The following is a 20,061-nucleotide window of genomic DNA, read 5'->3' on the forward strand; positions in this document are numbered from 1 at the left end:
AGCACATTGTAATTCATGAGGATTAATACATCTAATACATGAATATTGCATGGTGCTATGTTGCTGGTGTTTTCTTAGAGGGAGGAGCAGAACCTTGTTGAACTTTGAAGATGTACAGCAAGAAGCGAAGGTGTGTTTGTGTGTGTGTGCGCAAGCACACGCGATCTGGGACTCAAAGCTCATGCAATATAAACTTAATGCATTTAATGTATTCTCCTTTCAGGTAAATAACCTTGATGTGCATCCTCCTGGATATTGTCTGTCAGCTCATCTGTCGAGTGAGCCGAGCCTGTTAATTATTGCTGACACTTTCCTGTTTATATTTTCATACACTCTTTGCTTATTTAAAGCATGCAGGAGTACCTCCACCTGCTAAGCTAAGCTGTAAGTATTGGATCACTTTGTGCACTCTGAAGTGACTTTTCGTGATGTTTTTACAATTTATCATTTCTTATGTGCTTTTTTTTCCCATGCTCATGTTCATATTCCATCCACCAATCAGCCCTGCTTTCACTCAATCAAGTCTTTGATTTCCATGTGACTGAACATGCGGGCTAGATATTAGCCACCATGACATGTAAGGGAAAGAAAGATAAAATACCTGTGCAGAGATAGAAAGCGGAGCCTCATCTGGCTAAGGCTTCTGATCATCCCACAGTCGAGATTACATAAATCCTCAAATTCCTCATTCTGGAAAATTAGAGCTGTTCATTCACTGTAGACGGGTGGGTGATTTCTGAGGTGATCTCATCATCGGGGTGATTAAGCGTAGAAGATATTTTGAGAGATAATAACCCCTATCCACTGAAATACATAGACACAGAGGCCAAGGCCATGCAGAAATTACCTACACTGATATCGGTGGATTAGTGATGTATTTAAAGCTCTGACTATCTGTTGTGTTTCTATCAAAAGGAGATTTCATTTGATTCACAGGTTCGTTTCTCTGCACTCTCCTGGGTGATGTTTAATAACTGCAGTTCACTGCATCTCTTATTCAGTGTGACAGACAATTTCTTGCCCTTGTGTGAAGATTGTGCCCACTCAATACAAATCTGAAGGGAGAGAAAGAGTGAGGGATAAATAAATTATTACCAAGGTAAATCAAGGAGCGGAAAGTATAACAGCGTGTGCTGAACACTTGGAATTTTCTACGTTCCTCCACAAAAATCAAAAAAGCCCGAGTGTGAATCCAAATAAATCTGTCTGAAGGTGTTCATGGAGATGTTTACAGAGCGGCACGTCTTCCTTTTATTCCTCGCTACTGCATCGTCAAATGACAGGCCCACTGTGGCTAAAGTGCATGTCCACAGGACAGCTTCAAACAGGAAGCAGCGAAAGACCAGATGATGGGACAGTGATTGGAGGAGGAAAAGAAAAAAAGCTGGTGTGTGAGGAGTGTTAAAAGTGGAGAGGAAGCTGTCAAATTTCAAAGAGGCGAGGGGAGAGGAGAGTCCTCTTCAGAAAACAGACACAGAGAAAAGTGAAAGTCAGATGGGATGATTTGGAGATGGGACTGGGAGCCAGATCAGAGATATGGCAATAAAAAACGCAAGTATTCAAGGGTAGACAGGATGAACCTCGAAATTTAAGTTGTATATCAAAAGCGGCATCAGGCTCTTTGAAGCGCAGCAGAGATGTACTGGCAAGTGATGAATGTGATATTGACAAACTGCTAAAACATGGACTACTGTGTGCTGCGTCGAGTGCTGAACTTCAGTGAGAAGTCTTTGAAACAACATCCTCCTCTTTATCAGGCTCTGACGACTCGGAGCAGACTTTTGCTTCTGTTTCCTTGTACGTTTTTCTCCCAGGAGGAGCGCGCATGACAGTTTGCTGACACTTTAATTGGAGGCCTTGAGGCTTGAATGCTAATCCCGAACAAGTACACACAGCAGCAAATGCATATATTTTCATGTAAACACACACCTGAAAATGTGTCATCAGTTTCATCAAGTGCATTCTCAACACTCTCTGCATTGATTACAGATGATACAAACATGCATTATGTTCCCTGACAGTGTTTCACACCTATTGAAGACAATTTTATTATAGAAGTGAAATGAACTTGAGTTCATGGTATGTAGTAATTGGTCACCTTGAAATGCAAAATGTGGCATTAGGGTCTTATCATGGTGCTGCTGCATGAAAAGGTCAGCTAATGTTTTGTATTTTTTATCGGAACAGCAATTAAACACTAAAAATCTGTAAAGACTATAAATAAAAATGAATAAATCCCACATTCCATCACCCAATACATTCCATTTACCGCACCTTACATTTATCCAATTTACAAAACTAAATATTGTAAATTGGATAAATGTGAAGTACACCAATAGTGGGAGCAAACTTTGGGTTACATGTCTTGCCCAAAAGCAATTTTGCATAGGGCTGATGGCAGCCACGATGTCTAAAAATGGAAGATCGCCCATTGGTGTTTAAATAACCCAATAAAAATACAAGTGAATCCATCCCTACTGACTGAAATGGTAAAATGTCCAACCTAACGGCAGGAACAAACATGTAATAAGTTGGAGACGGCCCTTCAGAAACCTGTCACAGATGGTGAAAGTGATGTCACAGACTTTGTCCATATATTTGGTCTGTAGTGTATGCCTTCAGACACAGAACACACAATGCAGAAGGACAAGGCCTCACAAATCAGTCTGTGATTACAAAAGCACAATGAGCGAGTGCATTACTCAGGCGTTATTGCTTCTCAGCGGGATGAGGAGGTAATTTCTAGGAAATTCTGCGTAATGGCATTCAAGAGAAGTTAAAAAGCGTTCTTGTTCTTTTTTTGCTTCTTTTTGAAAGAACAAAGAGTGAGTTGTGGTGCAAACCTGTTTTCACCTTTCTGCCATTCCTGTAACTCATCAAAAGGTGAAAAAAAAGTAAAAGCTTGAGAAAAAAAATCTAATTACAAAGACTATTTCCCTCATCTGTGTGGTTCAGTGAAGAAGCAGATTGCATTTCAGTACTTCATTAATAAATGAGCATGTGAACAATGGCAGAGTGATGGCTCCATTGTCTTGAAGCCAAAGACTAAAGCACTCGGAATGCCAGAAGGAAGATAGTCATTACGCTGCCTGTGCTTTTCAGCTCGAAAGTCTACAGAAACAGGTCCGCATGAATAACGGTAAAATTGTGCTTTAATTTACACAGGTGCTGTGTAAATTGCAGTTGCTTTGTGGATCCATCTGTTCACCGTCCCCATTATAAACTATATCAAAAATGTTTCTAATTAGAAAACAGAAGGAACGAGCCGTCATCTCCTAAGAAAGTGACGCATCACCTTGGAAAGCCTGATGGAAGAAAAAAGACTGCAAGCCCTGTAATCACACGCCACATGAAATCTGACAGGTGGAAATTATTTGGGAAAAGCTGAGACAAGAGTGTGAGGGCGCAGGAAGGAGGAAAAGAAAGTGAGGGCTCGTTCCAGGTCTAAATACAAGCAAAATGACTCAATGAGAAAAGGAGGAGTTGACACGCAGTGGGAGAAGAACAGAACAGAGAGAGCACACATGGACTACGGGCATCTGACAGCCCTGCAGTGGAAGAGATTATTATTTTAGATGGACTATCGCTCTGTGAAATTATTTCAATCTGTTTCTTTTTAATCATGGTTTTAAGCAATTGCTTTGAAGTGGGGGGATTTTGAGAGAATTGCCACAGCAGCACCTGTTGAAAAAAAAAAAACAGTCAAAAAGGAAAAGAAAATAACTGTTGCCTTATTAAAAGCAGCCCCCTGGCCCCCGCAAATTTCCATTTGGCTCATGAAATGAGATTTAAAAGGGCATAAAGGTTCTCTCATCAAACGCTCTTTCTTTAACTTCACATCTATATTTTTGAATTGCAATAAGCTTTGATAAAATCCACATGTAGTTGCCATTGATTCACTCAATTTTATCATGCTTGATAAAACTGGACTTACTTAAAACTGGAGTGTGTCTCATTATTTTTTTGTGTCTTCATCTGACTTTGAGAAGATTGCAAAGACAAAGATCACATCTAACACACTAACATTCATTATGGGTCAGTCTGGAGTTCTAACTGCCTCTGCTGACTCATCACTTAAGTGACTAGTTGTCATCCAAACTCAATTTCCTGCTCACCTCTGCAAAAAACACAACAGCACAACTGCTGCAAATATCCTGATGTGAGACTCATAAGGAACTTATGATTCAACCTGAGGATGACCACTGTGGAACAGATGATAAATTAATGTAGGGGGATAATTAGAGTATGAATAAGTGATGAAGTTTCTGCTGTTCTGGCTTTGGAAATTCTCCAGTTAGTGGGGGAGAGACTCCTATGGCTGAATGCAACAATCTAAAACCTTAGCTGATATTAAAAATTAAAAAGGAAGATTCTATTTATTGTACCTAACTTTTACTAGTTAACCAAATGGAGCCAAAACATGACAGAATAACCTTCTCTAGCTGTGCCTGAAGGTGTGTGCTTCATAGACTCCAAGCTTACACCTTAAAGAGTTGTTAAATTGGGCAGTCCAGTCTGTGGAGCACTTCCTGTTTATAGTGATATGCTGCTCCTGTTGCCTAGCAACCTGCAGGTTTTTATTTTTCATTCTAAAAGTGCACTCTCTCTTCAGTGTTAGAGTACAGTTTAGTAAACAGAATCAAGCCGTTGCCAGTGTGCAGTGATTCCTGGGATATGTTGAGCCACAAAGAACCAACCAGGTGTATCCATTACTACCAGTAAAATGAAGGATGTGTTTGTCAGCCTTTGCTACAGTGACACAATTGCTCGACAAATGCATTCACTGGGGACACAGTGTGTGTCATCAGGAATGTTGCCGCTTTGCACTATAATAATTCTGAGCAGTCAAATCACAAACATTTTGGGAGTCTATATGTGATCAGATCACCCAAGATTTTAGGCACAAGGAGACAGCTATTTCAGCAATTCTTTCTACACAGAAAATAAGTTAATTTGGAGTATAAGTCGCACCAGCCAAAAAATGCGCAATGAAGAGGAAAAACCATATATAAGTCGCACCAGTGGGCCAGCGTAAATCACTATGTTTTTAGTGTAACGTTGCCTCTTGAATTCCTCTTAACTTAAGTGGTGCGGCTGCAGGACATTGAGAGTGAGAAACACGCATTTCAACAAGTTCTCACACGGAGAAATGATTAGATTCACTGCACAGAAATTCCTATAAATATCCTGTAAATGAGTAAAAGGCAGACTACTGTGCACTATAGCAGTCTGGAATTAGCGACCTATCGGCTCAGCTGCAAGCACACGATCCATTAATGTGCGCGCCACCTATGCTCGGAATGCAAAGTGTGGACAACTTGAGGTAGAAGAGAACCGTCAGGAGACGGACAGAACAGCTACTATTATATCTGTATTGGGACGTCAAGACCAAAGGATAACTAATTATATATTTTTTCATATATAAGTCGCACCTGAGTATAAGTCACATAACCAGCCAAAGGATGAAAAGTCCGGAAAATATGGTACATGTTGGCAATTATATATATAAAAAGTGGTCACACAGGTGGATGTGTTCTACAAAGAATGTCCTCAGTTGCTTTTTAGAGTCCATTAGCAGAGCAGAATTAGGAGCTTTGGCACAGCTTTCAAACAGAAGCACTGGGTAAAGAGGATCAATGTACAGAGAACACATTTTCTATCCATTGACAGCTTAAACAAAACACACAACTGAGTCAAGTGTATGCAATGTATCTTATCAAAAGAGGAATATTTTCATATGAAGTTTGAACTTCTTTGATACACAACACAGCATACTGTGGTAAAGCATTATTGTATCTTTCATAAGGAGAGACATTGACTTCAGACCTGACCTTTCTCCTCCTTACTCATTACAATATTTATATCCCATCCACACATTTTCCATCTCTGAGTCGCACAACATATTTCATCGTTCAAACAAACCCGTCTCATTCCTCTCTTGTTAATAAACACATCGCGCCGGTCGTGCTTCTCCACCTACACACTGCACTGCTGCCGTGCTAATGAGATACTTTTCATAATTAGCTTGAGATCTGTTTCCCAATCAGACAGACAGTGAGAAGCTAATTAATCACACAACATTAGCCAGGCTGTGTGTTTACTCATATGTACTTACCTTGCATTATAGCAAATGATGATATGGTATTGCATACTGTTTTTGAGGTTATGAGAGGCTGTTGGATTCTGCCAAGGTTGGAAATAATTGATTTTAATTTTTAATTTTTATTTATGTATTTAACCTTTAGATTCAATGAGATTAAAAATCTCTTTTGCAAGAGTGTCCTGGCTAAGACAGGCAACAACTCAGTAGTACAATAACCATCAACATACAATCCAAAACAGACAATTGAGCATAAAGCACACAGTGATGGGTCAGAGCTCTGAGGCCTGTGATGAACCTCAGAGCTCCATGCTAGGCGGTGCCAAGAGCTTGTAGACTCTGAGCAGATACATGCATGTAGATTACATTACTGTAATCCAACACTGACGAAAAGATGGCAGCAACAGGTTTCTTTCTGGCCTCAAAGAAAAGACAGGACCTGATTCTAAAATAAAGCACCAGTTTCAATCTAATTCTTTTTACTAACTGTTGAATGTGCCGAGTAAAAGAAAAAGAAGATGAGCCATCGATTCAGATGCCAAGATATTTATACTGATTTACCATAGGCGTCGCTACCATTATATCAGAGGGGGACGTGTCCCCCCCACATTTTAAAACGGCCCGTTTGGACCCCCCCCACATTTAGTGAGTAGGAAACTCCACCTAACGCTGTTTCGATTGCTCGTGAAAAACTCCATTCCACTTGGTTCATAAGAGAATAACCTCACCGCTGAATTCCACTCCATGTTTTCCTGGTTACCACAGCGCTGCAATACCGTTACTATAGTAACAGACCTAACAAAGCCAGTGGCTTTCTTCGAGCGAGTGTAAAACACCGTAAAGAGAACCGTCGGTGCTGCTCGAAGCTGGAGGAAGTAACGTCAGTGTCATCCCACAAAGTCCAGCTCATGCTGAAGCCTGACTGTTTGTCACATGGCCCAGGTGACGTTAGGTTGATGTTAAATCAACTTAGAAAAAGTTGGGAGGAAGCTGCTGTTTACTTTCAGTTACAGTAGACGGTATTATTTGTTTGATGACATGTTGTTGCCTTTTCTGCTCCCCCCCACACACAATGGACATGAGGAGATTCCTAACAAAGACACGGAGAGTTAGAGTTGTTTTCAGCATTAACCCATATTGTAATAAGGCCAGGTTAGCCCCTGTTAGCCTGCTATCTTCAGCCTCGCCTAGCCAGTGCACATAGCCACCTGCTCCTATTCTTATCAGCAAGAATAAAACACATGTGATGGACCATCAGGACACAGTGGAGCATTATATGAACAGGGAAACACTGATGTAGCAGATGAGGCAGTGCATCATTATAAACACATCCACAAGGTTTGTTGTGAATTCAGCAGTTTTATAAGTAAATAAAAATAAAGACATGCATCTTTTTGTAAGTTAGTATTAGTAGTGTTTCAGTATTATCTGCATTAAGCAGTTTGGTTCATTTTTCTATGGGATTTGCCAGTTTTTTGTCTCTGTAAATGAGAGAAGGCCTCAGATATGGAGGCTGTTAGTGTAGTAGCACCAGTATGTTTGACAAAACTGTTGTTTCACTTGGAATTAGTTTCTGTTTGTCACCGAGTTTTTGTTGAATCTGTCTCTGAAATAGTCATTAAGTGTTTACTTCTGTAGGTAAAATAGTTTAACAACCTGTTAAAATCCACAGGAAATCACAACTACTTCATATTATTATATTATATTTCATAATATACTGATGTACTTTTTTTCACCACCCACCCACAGAAGGTGTCCCCCCACATTTTTAATGCTTCCTAAGCCACTGTGATTTACAAATTGCATTTGAGAGGCCTGTAAGTTGGTGATTTGTGGCTGGTTTTGAGGCTTTGATTTAGCATTTGAAAATAACATGAACTTGGTTTTATCTAAATTTAAGATGAGTTTTATGTTCAAGAGGCTGATATGAATGGTGTTGAAGGCTGACTGTAACTGACTTGACAGCATTATGGTGTGGAGGCAGTACTATAGATTACTTTATCATCTGCATAGAAGTGAATATTTTTGATATAGAGGATGAATAGCGGTGGCCCTGGAACTGAGCTCTGAGGTACACCTTTGCTGACAGAATGAGTTTTGGATCTGAGAGCTTCAGCCTGAACACACTGAGTGCTGTCTGAGAGATAATTATTGAACCACTTCACAGCTTGATTTGACAGTCCACTGTCGGCGATGAGTCTGTGCTCCACTATTGAATGATCTAGAGTGTCAAATGCTTTTGAGAGATCTTTGAAAAGAGCTGCACAGCGCTGTTTATTATCTAATGCAGAAATGATGTCAATGTCTGGAGACATACAGTTTGGTGATGCTGTAAAATTAGAATTCAGAAGCACTTTGTTTAGACATCAGATGAGACAGCAAGAATCAGCCTGTCCCTGCTGTCAGTCTGATTTCTTATTTGCACTGAATGATTACAGAACGCAGGCAGTAATAATAATAAAGGCCCACCTCATTTAGAATAGAAAAAAAAATGCAAATTACTATGATGATAAAGTGTGGACTGTACGCAGGGTGTGTGTGCATGACAGGTTTTGTGAAGCTGTCAGCTTTGTTGACAGAACAGCATGCGTGTTTTATGGGTGACTGGTGAGACATTTGCTCGCTGTCCAAGCAAAAGCCATATTGCTCCGGGGACCAGTGAAAGTGAAGGATTGACACCTGAAATGGTAAGTTATGCCACCAGACAATGCATAGGTGTCGGTGTCTGTGTATGCAGGCAATAGAAAAGAATAAATGACTGACAACCGGCTAACCTGTGTCCAACAAAGGTGCTGAGCAGAGCATTTACCCATTAACCTTGCTAACCCAGCGCTTTAGAAGCACGCTCAGTGCAGTGCTGCTGTAGCCTAAAAAAGCCACTTCAGCTTAATAACCTGATGGACTATTGAGCTATTCTCACTTATCCACCACTAGCAAAGTGAATATTTCCGAATGGAATTTTTACATAAACCAAAGTGATTTACATTCGGAATTAATAGAATTGTCTCAATTGGCACTTATCTTTTTCCCCTGAGAACAACATGTGACTCAGCTGAGTGAACCTTGGATGTCTGGTCACATTATTTGTTGCAAACTTATGCTCGGGTGCTTCTTGCAGCTTTAATTTGAACATGTTTCTTCCCCTGTGTGACAGGCCTCAGTCAAAATTCAAAATAACAGTCACTTACATGTATGTGCCAGACCAGTGTTGATTGCATCCTTCTGCAGAATTCTAATTATGTACAGTCCCAAGGTTGATTAACATTCATGCCAAAATGTGCAAACAAAAGAAGACTAAACAGTTTTCATTTCTATCTGCTAGTTATTAGAATAATGCAAAGTCTTTAGATGAAAAACCAATGAGAAGCCAACGAGACAAGGACGCTCCTGAAGTGCAGGCGGACACAGGAGAGAGAGAGGTTCAGAATATGTCCAACCAACAACAACTTATGGCAATAATATGAACATTTCTCTTGCACCTAATTGCAGAGACTATTAAGCCTTTCATCCAGTAAAATGAACTTACTAAATTGGGTTATAAAATCTGCAGTGTTACAGGAATGTCAATAGCAGTTTCTGACACACACAAAAACTTTCATACCTTTCATACCCTCAACAATGTAATTGTTTCATTTTCATTTTTTATGGAGTATTAGTCACTATCAAATCATTATATTCATGTCTGTACATCCCTAGAGTCTGCACTGAACTTTCACACAACTAAAATTAATTTGGGCTTTTTTTAATAACCAAGCATTTTCCCCCTGGGATTAATAAAGTATTTCTAATTCTAATTCTAATTGTGTGTGTATTTTTTTTTTAGTTTGCCAGTTGCCTAACAACCAGAAGTTGTTTTTTTTTGCCCTGCAGGGATTTTGCAGAGACACGTCAATATGAAATATGAATCTGTGGTTTTGTAGAATTGTCCCATACACTCTTTCCCTCCTGTCAAAACAGAAACACAAGACCTTGGTGAAGTTTTTTTTAGCTGACTGGAAGGACTAGTGTCTCTATTAACTTTGCTGCTGTTGTGGGATGTAACAACTGGCAGTTGGGGTTGAATTCGTCAACAGGTTAGCCAAGAAAACGGCAGAGAAGTTTGTTGCATGTGTTTTTTTGTAACATTTAAATATGTAACTTAAACTGTGAAATGATCCTAAACCTTTTCTTGTTTATGTGTGAATGTGTTGGTCGTTATAGTCACAGTGTTGTTTCTCTACCATATTAGTTTACTTTTACTAACTTGAAGTACTACCTTTCTGCTACTTTTCCGGTTCAACATCCCTTCATGTATACCTGTCACTGACAGGGAAAAGCTCAGGTTGACGACTGACTGAGTTTATGTAGACACTTGTCAACTAATAAGACTATGTGTTGTGACAGCTTAGACAGAAGTGATTTTTGTTCTCAAGTGTACCACTCCATGAATAAAAAAAAAATACTCTCAGATATGTATAGAAAAAAGCTGAAGATGTATATGAAAGTGTATTATGTATGTAGCTATTTGTGTCATCTCTTTTTTATTTATTTGTTTTTTATTTTGGTTGTTTCTCAGGGCAAAACAACTGCACTTTATCAGACATAGTCATACATAAAACAATGCGTTTCTATACCTGCACCTTTCACTCTTCCTGACAATCTGTCTATGTGATTTTAAAGCTTGTGAGCTGCTGTAGCGCCACAGTGATGGCTGATGTCAGTTTTCAGACACAGCGCTGCCACATTTCCTGTTGTTCCAGACCAGTGACTGAGGCGACTGTGGCGCCCTGCTCAGCAGTCCGAGAGGATTACTGGACAGGTTTGGAGTGATGTAGCAGGGAAGAGAGGCTGTGGGTTTGTGCTGGATTAGTGGTGTTTCCCTGCTGAATTAATCGGGGCCGTGAAGCACATTCAGTTTGGTGTGACATTCAGGTGCATCCTACTTATTTGTGGGATTCACAGTTGAAGCATGTGGACATTTTATGGGCTGGTAAATCACAGTTCAGCTGTCATCAGTCAGGCATTGTGTGTCAGTGTCTTGGATGTACTGTAATTAAAACCTGGCTGCCCTAATTAATGAGGCTTAACAGCTACCTGTGCACTGCCCTGCCACTCCACCCTGGCAATTTGCTGGAAGAAGGAAGGATTCACTTCAGCTAATTACCAGCTAACTGTCTTTGCCCTAAACTCTTCCTGCCTGGCTGGACACAAACGTCTGTTAGGGATAATAAAAAAAGGAGGGTGGGAGCTGCAGTGTGGGTTGGGAATGCTCAAAAGTGTAGAGGGAGGTGGGTGAAAGTGATGAGAGAAATTAGTACTGATAAAGTTACCAGTATAAGGACAAGGAGTCTGTGACAAGGCAGACTGGTAATGTTTCTGTTCCAGTTTATTAATAATTAGCTTCTGAAATCCAATAATACCCATGTGCTCTGCCTGCTGTGAGCATGCATGTGTGTTCTCTTTGTGTGGCTATCAGTCTATCTAGAGCCAGAGGACATATGCTGGTCAGCCAACTACCCTCCCTACTGTCTCATCATTTTTTCCTCTTTCTCCCTGTAGGGTGGCCATTACAGCGAGCCCCCTCAGGCCATGCCACAACACAAGCACACACACATACACAAAGCAGCAGCAAACAATGGGAAAAAACTGTTTTACTAAGCATACACACATTCTCATATGCACATGCTTTCTCTTTCCATCTATCCATCCAGCTCAGCTTGAGGGTCTCTGTGAGTGGGCTTCAGCCCCATGCCTGCGCCTTGGCCACATTAGCAGCCTGGCGGGAGATAGGCTGGCCAGGCTTGCCAACAGCCTCCAGCTAACGTCCTCCCACAAGAGCTGGCACCCTTCAGATGAGCTGGAATGGTCACAAAGTGGGAAGAATCTAATCCGGTTTGAGTCTTTTTTTTCAGTGTCCTCAGCCGCCATGGGGCTTATTTAGGCCACTTTCCTCTCTAAATAAATATGAAATATGGGTCCTGTATGTGATACGTTCACAGGGATTTATTGGATTAAATGGATGCAACGCAGAGTGGGGTTAAAAGATACTGTGATGCAGCAGTGAAGCCAATTCAAACCCCTTCACTGTGATATCACATGACAGGTTTATGGTTTCTGCATTTAGTGTAAGTATATCCTGCAGCTATGCCTCTCTGTGTGGACTAACACCTGAGTCATCAGTCATCAGACTGCTTCCATTTGGTCTGAGTTACCTCTTTGGCCAGGATCATAAAGGTGGAAATGCATCTTACCTGCATATGGGATGGGGGCGTCTTTGTCCAGGGCCACTAGTGGAGGATCCAGCAGGACAACATCAGTGTTTTCAGTGATCACCCCATGGTACGATGTCTCGATCCACGGCTTGTGTTTATTCACTGCGGAGACAGAAAGTAAAATGCTTACAGAGAGCTCTCAAAATAAATCATCAGTAGAATTTCACCCAAGAAACGCTTCACAGACACACAGTTTAACTTCACATAGAGAAATATACAGTGCGCTGCAGAATACATGTATATTTTACTGACAAAGCTCCTCCAGGCAGTTTCTATGAGACATTCTTATTTTGCTAATCTCCCCTGCTCCTCCGTTTCTTGCTTTTGTTCTTTCTTTTCCTTCAAAGAGTCCCCACAGGTTTCAAAGCACAGTGCCACGCGTGATCAATGACCACCACTGAGCTGCCAGCACAAAACTTCATAGGCCAGAGTCAAAAAAGGTTCATGAGCTGAGGGCCTGATTATGTGTCATAATACAGCCGTTTGTTGTGTGTGCGTGGCACTGTGCCGAGCCATTTGCCATTTGTTTATCATCTTAAAGTCAAAAGAAGAAGAAAAAGGGTCCAGAGAAACAAATGAGGCCTTTTAGATAAAGCCAGAAAAAATGTGCAAATTTCATTTTGTCCATTTTCTAAATGTTGGCTTACAGATTGAAAGCGACAGAGCAAAGCTGTTATTTAAGGTCGCCGGGGATACATTATTAAAAAACAGAATATTTGGTTTAATGGAGAATGAAGTGCATAAACAGTAATTACACTCCATTCAGTGACAGGAAAACTAAAGATGGAGCCTTTCTAAGTTCTAATCAAGCAATCATTGTTACAGTCCACTTGAGGTTTTCACTGAATGCCACTAAAAACCACTTGGCAATGCTAAAATGTGTATTTCCAAACAAGCAAGACAATACCAGACATTATCGTCCTTTATATGTACACAAAAAATGCTTTATCGTTCAGAAACAAATGCAACAGCAATTTCATTTTAAGTTAATCACTTCCACACAATTTAATTAGCTGCTTTCACAGTACAAATCTGATTAACGCGTTCTAAAGCAGCGATACCCACGCAGGAGGTTGCTACTTCAAGCTCAGGGGCCACGAAGGCTAGAAAAACTATAAAACTGCATACTTCTAAGCAAACTGAGTCTGTCAGCTAACAATGAGCAGAAATGTCAGTGGTTAAAAGTGATAATTAAATGGTTAAAATCACCTGAAAGTAGTTGCATGAATGGTTGACATACTGTAGTTTCCTAAAAGGTCAGAATGAAGTAACACTGTAATGCCCAGCTACAGGAGCTCGTTCAGCAACAGACTCCGACTCCCACAATGTCATGCTCTTTACTATGTAAAGGTTCATACAGTAGTATGTTCTTTAGGTAACAACTCAGGGATTTAAATGCTGTCTAGGTATTTAGATATTTATTATATAGTTCTATTTCATTTCAATTATCCTTTCTTCTATGTGTCTACAACAAACAAGAATTTCCCCTCGGGGATAAATAAAGTAATTTCTGATTCTCTGATCTCTAATTTGTCCCCCAAATATGACACATGGTAATGTTTATGGTAATAGAACATATACTGTAGATATATTGCAAGACATACAACACATTACGTTATATTCAACATACAATCATGGGGTTGATAAGTCCTCACCCAGATGAACACATATGGAGATGCTGCCTGAGTATATATGCACACTTTCTATATTTAAAGACTAAAATATCAAGCCCATGTTATGTTTTCCTGGTGTAAACAGGCTGCCAAACTTGTAAATTTCAAATTTGAATAAGATCAAAGTATGTAATAACCTATAGATAAGATGGTATATAAATGCCTGGTAAGATATAGGATAGATTTAAGCACAACGTGTAATTATGACTTCGACGACTGTAAGCTGCAGAAATCTACAGAGACCCGGGTAACACATGCTAACACCACTGGGATGCATATTCATGAGCGTCGACCCAGAAAGCATGGCTAACACAGCACTGATACAGTCAGAGGAGATCATTTACAGGGCAGTGAGAGAAAACACATTAGTCTATTAGAATGTGATAAATATGCATGAGTTTGTTACAGCAGTGAGGGGTAAAATGACTCTAGATTTCAACTGTAAATGTCAAACTGTGTCATTTTGGGAATAGGTATCTTGCTGATGCTGCTGTACAGAAATTTCAAGGGGAAACATGATTTATAGTGTCATCACTGTCGCTCCCAAATGTAACTGAGACAAACCTGTTCAAAAACACTCTTATGGGAGGATTTTTCCAGACTACTCTGTAGTCAAAGTGATGTAGAACAATTAGCACTCTGGCGCGCTGCTAACAGACAAATTATATTTTCACAATTGTCTCATTTAGCAGGACATCAGGCAGTGTAGAACAGAAACTCAGACAGCTTTGAAAGGATGAAAAAAGCTAATCTGCTGCTCCAACTTGGGACAAGTGCATAACCCCAATAAATGTGTAATACAGGGTATAACACCATTTGAGCACAATGTGTGACAGCTAATGAGGAGTCTAGAGAATTGAAGGGGCTTGTCTTCAACATCATATTCATACTTCTTGCAGTTTAGGAGCCCTATTGACCTTTTAATCCACAATGCTCAGTTTGTGCCACTCACTGCGACTGCTTAGCAGTGTTAGGCTGATCTAAGGGTTCTGTTCTGCATTATGAACATTTTCTCTTGTGAGTGCACCCAGAGTTTTTATAGCCATAAAATACACACAGTAATGACCACAGGCAGACAGCTCAACATCAGTTTTGTCTGTGATATCAACACTGCACAAGATGTAGCGTATCACTCCATCAGTCAGTGTGGTGTGCAGCTAGCTGCATCCCCATTGTGGGTTAATGACATCTCATAGAGTTCATGTGTGTAGGGGATGGAATGGTTTCTCACTAGGAGTGATGAGAGCATTAAAAGGAGAGTCCACCTCCAGTAATCACTGCACTATCTCATCAGGGGTTCCACCTTACATGTTAACCCCACCACAACTCATCCGATCACTGGTAAGAAGTACAACTCTGGCACCAACCTAAGAGGATGGGGGCATTGTATTGACCGCGTGAGTCATGCTCTTGAGTCATTAGCTCAAAATGGATGGATAAGCTTTTCTTTTTCTTGCAAATAATGGAGGCTATCGGGGGTCGAGGATAGGTAGACGGGTTGAGGGCTCAGTGGAGAAAAGAGACAGACCATCAGACGCATAGATTCCCAGGGGAAACGTTGCAGCTGCTTACCACGATCGAACCCAAGATGGCAAGTGCTAATGCCTTGACACTAAGTGATTACCTACATACTCCTCCATGCTGGATGGAATCAAAACTAAACACAGTTAATCCTCTAATCAATAGGGAGCGAGCACCACATCCCACAAATTTGTCTGCATCATTTCTCTCCACAGGTAGGCTCAGAAAGGGGTACTACTCAGAGATAGTTTCTTTGCCAAAGTCTTCAAGCTTTTGTGAACCAACAACACACACCAAATAGAGCATTTGTCCTTTTGACATTTTGACTGAACTGTGCGATGCACATCTACAACTTTGCCTTCAGGCTTCAGACAGACTCTAATAGAATGTGTGCTTAAAAAACGTCAGCAAACACACACATACACGGGCTTGGGGAAAAAAAGACTGCCACCCAAGTGACCCCAATTTTTAAAAGCAAACACCTTGAATGGCTACTAAAAAGCACTAAATGGCATACGATAACCCGTGTTTGAGAATTGAGGGAGGCCGATTTGCTGGCATCTTATGAAGCCTGGCGGCTGTTTGGCTAAACACGACAGGCTGAGATACAAAGAGCCTTTTACATCTCAAGGACAGAGCTAGAATCAAACGTGTCTTTTTTCTGTTTCATGTGTTAACAAGCTGAAGAAACTGCTCACAGCAGATTGTCTGGTCTGCTTATTTGGACCTGAGGAGGAGGTTCTCAAAGACCACGACCTTTGGCCTCACAGGGGTAAACAGCAGGGTGAGTTCTGGCTGATCTTGGATCTGAATTGCATTACTCATTTGCATCAGTCTTAACCATTTCCTTGTAATTTTCTCTTTTTACAAATGAGTGAAGTTAAAGGCCACGTAGTGATTTTTGTACTTCACATCAATTTAATCACAGGGTTTGAGGAATACAGTTATCAAACCTGTCCAGGCTAATATAATCAGGTTGTGTGACAGCTAAAAGGTGAATGCCGGTGCTCGTGTGCCCTTTACTGCTGGCTGCCGGTCAGCGGGACTATCTCCCTCTGCCATTTCACTGCCAATTAGGCCGAGAGTTGTGGATTTGACTTGAGGCTCTGTGCACGGCAGAGGCGTGACCAAGCGATGGTGTGCCGCTGTAGCTGTGCTGTTGGGTGTCACCTCTTAACAGGCAGGTTCTGCAATCCGAAGAGACCCAGGGGGACAGGGGAGGAAGAGAAACAGTTGTAATTAAAAAGAAATCTGTAGGAAATTAAACTTTGATTGATAAGGTCAACAAAAGGGGCCGTGATGAATACATCAGCATAATGAAAAGTAAATGCAGCAGAGACAGTTAGCCATTACTGCGACCAACAGGCAATTACAGCTACACTGCAAGCTGGGAGCTCCAGCCAGCTCCAAGTGGCTCAGAGATGTCCATCAATGTGTGGCAGTGAATTATCCAGAAACATCCTCGCTCCGCTAACATCAGGGGGATATGTCTCTGCTCACATTTTTTTCCCCCACAACCACTTCATCATTGCAGTGATCCGTGTCTTCTTTGAACCTTGGAGATCTTTGCAAACTTTAATCTTCTTTGCACTCGGTGTGGTGCCTTTGTGCTTCAGAGAGCAAGCTGACAGGAACCATCTGCAGGGAGAGGACTTCATTACATATAAAAGCTTCTAAGTAGATTTCTGGTCTAGATACACAGAGTCCACAAGCTCTTAACATTGAGTTTGACTGGAGATCAGTTAGATAAAAGGGTAATGCACATAGTCTGCAAAACTAATAACACTGACGTCACAAAGTGCTTTATTAGTTTGAATGCTTATTTTACAAAAATACATATTCACTAAGGAAGAGGTAAAGTCATGTATGGCCATAGATTGTATCTACAAGGACAAGACGCTGAACACTAATACTGTCTGACTGGGATTAAGTAGCTAACAAACTTGGTTCAGTTTATGAAAAGATCATAGTTTTGGTCCTTCATTGCTAAAGATTGTTGTTGTTGCTGCTGACATTAAAGAGTGATGGAAACTGTATGACAAGCTGGAAGTTAGATCCCTCTAGATACACTTAAACCTAAAAGCAAAGAATAAAAAGAATATATAAGCCTTGGTTCCATTTTGGTTTATTAGATTTCATATTTCTGTGTACACTTGTGTCTCGAGAGGGACAGCAATATTAGATATATACAATCCATCCATCCATCTTCAGAACCTACTGTGTCCTGTAGTACAGGGTCACAGGGGGCTATCTACAGTCGAGAGGCGGAGTACACCCTGGACAGGTCACCAGTCTATCACAGGGCAATATTTAAAATCACTTAAAAGCCAAGGATGATAAAAATCGAACACATGCACACACACATTGCACCCCCCCCCCATATCATGCCACCATCTGCAATGTTAAGTCCAACAAGGACACCAACCTGATCAGACTATGACAGCTGCCAGAGCCTACCAGATAAATATGAGAAGTGCTTTTTTTGTGTTTGAACAGAATACAAGCAAGTTCTTTAGTCAGTCAGACAGAAAAGGAAAACATGTTCCTGCCAAAATACCCGGGTCACATTGAGGCTGTCCCTTCGCAGTCCCTCTCAGACGGCGACACCCTGACCTGTGCTGTGCTTCTTACAGAGCTCCTTCTGCTGTCCTCACAGACCAGCGTCTGGAGGACATTCAATGGGGAGACTAAAATACACACTTTCAAACTGTCTACAAACACATTGTGTCCTCGGGGTTGTGATTGAAAATCAAATCATGACTTGGCCTGAAAAGAATTCACCTGTTGGCCCTTTTTTTTTTAGCCTTTTGTAGCTGTTGTGTTTGGATTTAGTTTCTTGAGATTATGAGCTGTTTGTAGCCCTGGGCTGGGTGTGATAAAGCCAGATCACATTGTGCTTTTTTGGTGTTTTTGTTCAGAGTGGAATAACCTAACAATTCAGGGGCCGCTCTGCATTGCCCTAGGTGTGTTTATGTGTAAAATGTAGTATATAAGCCTGAGCATGCTGCTTCTGTGGCCTCTGGCAGGTTGTGCATTCTGGCCATGATCCTAGTGCCTGGTGTGTGTGTTTGTGTGTGGATGTGTGTGTGTGTGTGGTAGTGCTCGGCAGGGCGGCGAGGCTGGCTGGACAGCAGAGCAGTGTTACAGCAGGACCCCACGGCCTCTGAGCCTAACAAATCCAAAGCTGCAAGCCCACACGGCACCCTGTGAAACCACCCAGCAAGCGCTCCAGCCGCGGTAAACAAAACAACACAGTACAACAAACAATCAACCTCAAAGGTTCACAGACAAGCAGATAAATCCAGAAAGGTGCATTTATATTTCTGCACTGCACAGATATAAATGGAAAAAAAACAGAAAGGAGGCAAGTGCTGCCACACATATCAAAGTCCAGCTTTATTTGCACTTCAGTGAGCAATGGCATTTTTGTTTTGACATTTCTCTCTCTTCTACCTCTCAACATTGTCCCTGCAGCAAAATGATAGAGCCCAGACAAAGGTCAGGCTTTTATCATGAGCTTGTTTTCCATCCACCTTGGCTGAAGTGCAAACCCCGCCTCTGGTCAGAACACAAGAGCAAAGAGGAGCTGGAGAAAGAGAGAGGAGAGGCTGAAAAAACACTATACAAATTGACTGGGTTTGCCAATGTGCTGTAAGTCACAGTGCTGCCACATTACTGAATGTGTTGCTCTACTTTCAGATGGGGACTTATTAACCTGCAGAGATAGGGAAAAAGGCTCACTACACAGTCACAGTGCAACTGTGCTACCCTACCTACCCGCCCACCGTCCCTGGGGAAGGGTGAGAAAAACAGAGAGAGAGATGTAGGAGTGTTATGTATTACGGTGCACAGAGAAAGAAAACCCTAAAAGCATCCAAGCATATGACCATAGATGCATAGAAGCTGAACATGCACTTTTGCTGCCATTACCCCCAGCTATCATGACCCCTCTTTATCAAATGGCTTCACAGTCACAAATGTTCTCTCTGTGCGTCATTTGAGAGCCATTATCCCGGCCCATTATTGTATGTGCATTTTAAGGTATGGCATTTACAGCTTCCTGCTTTTCCCACATGCACTGGGCACATGGCAGGAGATACACCTACACAGGACAGTAAGCTCAGGCAGCAAAGGAATCCAGAATGGTAAATATGTACTGAAAATCAAAAGGCTGGAAAACCTACTCAGAATAAATTACATGGCAATGAAGCTTGCATACTGTGGATTTTTTTATTTTATTTTTTTTGCATGACTGCACAATAGGTTTACATCATAAAATCACACCATGGCCAAGGTCTCCCATCTGATGGCAAGATAATGTTCGCATTTATTAAGTTTAACAGAAAAAAACCCGTATATGCTTTGGAAGTTTATCCTGTAGACTGATTTTTCATCTATTTCTCAGACCAATTCATAATACATTGCCCTAAAATTACACTCAAATGGCTTATATAAAATTTTACAGCCACAGACTAATCCACAAGGTGCATACATCCACCAACCATGACAAACACAC

General features: G+C 41.1%; 1 protein-coding gene across 1 annotated transcript in view; it reads right to left on the reverse strand.

Moving 5' to 3' along the window:
• The window catches only part of LOC114445041 (calsyntenin-2-like), a 219,611-nt gene that overhangs the window by 129,295 nt on the left and 70,255 nt on the right, over nt 1–20,061 (reverse strand). Inside the window, exon 2 of the mRNA XM_028419985.1 lies at nt 12,331–12,453. Within this exon, the coding sequence (XP_028275786.1) occupies nt 12,331–12,453 (123 nt within the window). The remainder of the gene's footprint in view (nt 1–12,330; nt 12,454–20,061) is intronic.

The sequence above is a fragment of the Parambassis ranga genome, chromosome 13 (assembly GCF_900634625.1).
Source record: "Parambassis ranga chromosome 13, fParRan2.1, whole genome shotgun sequence".
NCBI lineage: Eukaryota > Metazoa > Chordata > Actinopteri > Ambassidae > Parambassis > Parambassis ranga.